At 41.3% G+C, this 3355-nt stretch overlaps 1 protein-coding gene across 1 annotated transcript; it reads left to right on the top strand.

Moving 5' to 3' along the window:
- Positions 1 to 1470: 1470 nt before the first annotated feature.
- LOC120913710 (protein ALP1-like) lies at positions 1471 to 3017 on the top strand. Its single transcript, XM_040323869.1, has 2 exons — positions 1471 to 1971; positions 2053 to 3017. The coding sequence occupies exons 1-2, from the start codon at positions 1649 to 1651 to the stop codon at positions 2933 to 2935; spliced, it is 1206 nt and encodes a 401-aa protein (XP_040179803.1). The 5' UTR covers positions 1471 to 1648; the 3' UTR covers positions 2936 to 3017.
- Positions 3018 to 3355: the final 338 nt, after the last annotated feature.

The following is a 3355-nucleotide window of genomic DNA, read 5'->3' as shown; positions in this document are numbered from 1 at the left end:
TTTTATTGTCTGTTACATTGTTGTCTAGGTGTGGGAGCGAGTGATACAAACATTTTTTAAAGGGCAAAATTGTAACAGCAGGTGCTGTGAACAGTGCATATTCCCCTTAAAACACGTTGTGGCTTCCAGTTTGTGTGTAAATGGTAAACTGTTCAGTTAACTTGCCCCAGCATTAATTACTGTACGGTCTGTGGGTGCTAAGTTTAATCAAACTGGAAAATCTGTGAGGGTGAAGCTGAGTGTGTAATCACCACTTCTTTTCCATTCTGACCAAAGCAACAGGTTTTCCGTTAATCTGAAAAAAATATGGTCGTGCTAAACCTATGGTGATTGCATATCTAGGTGTAACCTTGTGAATATATCAACATTAAAATGGAAAATACATGTGAATAATCTAAATAAAGCACACTTGTGAAAAACCCTAAAAACTGGTATATATGTGAACCGTAAATAGATGGGTGAATGATCCAAAAAATGTCTCTAACTATTAATTAAAATAAATCAGAAAAAAAATTTGAATCATATAATGAAGAGTTCATAAATAAAGTTCTTAAAAATAAATTTTAAGGTGAACAATTCCATGGATCAAAGTTCATAAATATTGAAATAAATAAAGTGATATCTATATACCCGTGTAGAAATAATTCTTAATGGGAATCATCCATAAATAAAGACTCTTCAGATGTCAGAAAGAAGCCATTGTTTAATCCACCACCGAATTGAAAAAAATGCCTGCTTACCAGAGCTCCGTGATCGCCCGTAACAGAGGATCCGGAGAAGCTTATAATGAAAAACACGGTTTGCTCCAGAGACACCTGAGATGGATTGCAACCTCAGTCAAAACACTCCGTGGATATTCAGTGGATCTCAGACTCGTGTGTACATACCATGTAAGAGACATAATGCTTCCATAGTCTAAAAAACTTTGAGGATTTATTGAGATAAAACAGTAATACACTTACAATATAGCAGCGATAAAAAAGCCTTGAGCCTGTTGTGCCGGCTGGACACAAACAAGCAAACCCGTTCGTCTGGATGCACGAGTATTGTGGGTGGTGAGGGACGTCAGTGTGCCGCTCCGCCCTACATCGTTTTGTAATAGAGTTACGTCTTCCAGGGGCCCTTTAATCTACCACCTCTCCATAAAATATAATCACCTTTTTTAACCCACGTGCTCTTCTTTTTAGATCCAGGAGCCTAAAGAAAAGACCCACGACATGTGACTGCACTGTACCAATTAGTGCTGTACAGATTGGTGAATACACAGTGAATTTGACATTCAATGTGCTATACATAAGGCAAATAGAACAGTAAGGCTTCTTTCACACTATGGATTGTATGTCCGTTTTATAATATCCGTTTCTACTGTTATTATACGTATTAACGGACGTTTATTAACGGATTTAATAACGGATACATACGGATAAATATTTTACCCTTCTTCCGTTATTGAAAACGGATAATGTTTATCCGTATATATCCGTATGCATCCGTTATATCATTCCTTTCTAACGTCCGTTAATAAAAAACATTTCACCCTCTTGAACTGCAGTTGAAGCTCCGCCCCCTATTCAAAGTGTTGGGTATAAAAAGAGTGCTTCAATGATTAGCAGTCTGAATTTGAGCACTGAGGAGAGTACATAGCAACATGTTTCCCACCTATCTTTCCTACAGTTTTGATGTTCTGCTGTGGCGTTCCCAAGCAAGAAGGATACGAGATGCTGAAAGACGCCGCCAACGCCGTCGAAGATATTGGATCCATCCCATCACTGCGTCACGGATGACCCACGGGGTTCACAGCACTTTGTATGTGGAGCTGCGGCAGCATCCAGACAAGTTTGCAAGCTACTTACGGATGTCTGTATCAACATTTGATGACCTTCTAGCACGCATCAGTGAACGGATACGTCGGCAAGACACCCACCTGAGAAGGAGTATCTCACCAGAGGAACGCCTAATCGTAACCCTCAGGTATGTACTGATTTTTTTCCTTTTTTTCATTCATTGTGTTCTACAAAATACTAAACCCCATTTTTATTATCTTTTTTTAAGGTTCCTGGCATCTGGTGAGAGTTTTTCGTCTCTGCACTTCCAGTTTCGCCTGGGTATTTCCACCATCTCTGGGATTGTCCGGAGCACCTGCGATGCCCTGTGGGATTGTCTTGTAGAAGAATTTATCCCACAACCTTCTACAGAACTTTGGCTTCAAATTGCTGCGAAGTACCATGAAGTAACACAGTTTCCAAACTGTGTAGGTGCAATCGATGGGAAGCACATCAGGATCCAGAAGCCAGCGCACACTGGGTCCGAGTACTTCAACTACAAGAAGTTCTTCTCCACTATACTTATGGCCATTGCGGATGCGCAGTACAGATTCGTCGCAGTGGACATTGGGTCATATGGAAGAACCAATGACTCACGTGTGTTCAAGAACTCAGTGATGGGGAGGAGGATCTACTCTGGTGAGATGGGACTTCCTGAACCAAGGGCCTTTCCTGGGACCGATGAACCGCCAATGCCTTTTGTTTTCATTGGTGATGAGGCTTTCCAGATGTGTGGCAACTTGCTGAAGCCCTACTCCAGCCGAGGACTAGACCAACGCAAGCGCATCTTCAATTACAGACTGTCACGCGCACGACGCTATGTGGAGTGTGCATTTGGAATTTTTGCTGGTAAATGGCGGATCTTTAACCGGCCAATCCAATTGCACCCAGACGTGGTTGATCAGGTTGTTAAGGCAGCTGTTGTTTTACACAACTTCATCCTAACCAAGGAGCCTTCCCCCAGTGATCCTGAAGAAGTTGAATCAGCTCTGCCTGGAATAGAGCAGATATCCAGAAGAGCTACCCAGGTCATCATGCGTCTCAGAGACGATTTTTCACAGTATTTCCTTACAGAAGCTGGCATGGTGTCTTGGCAGGATCGTATGATGTGAACTTTATTTGAATTCTTTATTTTTGGTGGAAATAAATCATTGTATGTTTGATTGCTTTTATGATGCTGGAGGGTGTACAATCTATGCCCCAGTGTACAATTGACACTGGGTCATAGAATGTGCACCCTCCAACATCATGCTATTAATGTGCTTATATCAATTTGTGTTTGTACACATTGATTGAATGATTCTGGAGGGTGTACAATCTATGCCCCAGTGTACAATTGACACTGGGGCATAGAATGTGCACCCTCCAACATCATGCTATTAATGTGCTTATATCAATTTGTGTTTGTACACATTGATTGAATGATTCTGGAGGGTGTACAATCTATGCCCCAGTGTACAATTGACACTGGGGCATAGAATGTGCACCCTCCAACATCATGCTATTAATGTGCTTATATCAATTTGTGTTTG

This window comes from Rana temporaria, chromosome 9, assembly GCF_905171775.1.
Source record: "Rana temporaria chromosome 9, aRanTem1.1, whole genome shotgun sequence".
NCBI classification, from domain to species: domain Eukaryota; kingdom Metazoa; phylum Chordata; class Amphibia; order Anura; family Ranidae; genus Rana; species Rana temporaria.
This window is presented reverse-complemented; position numbering and strand designations above follow the sequence as displayed.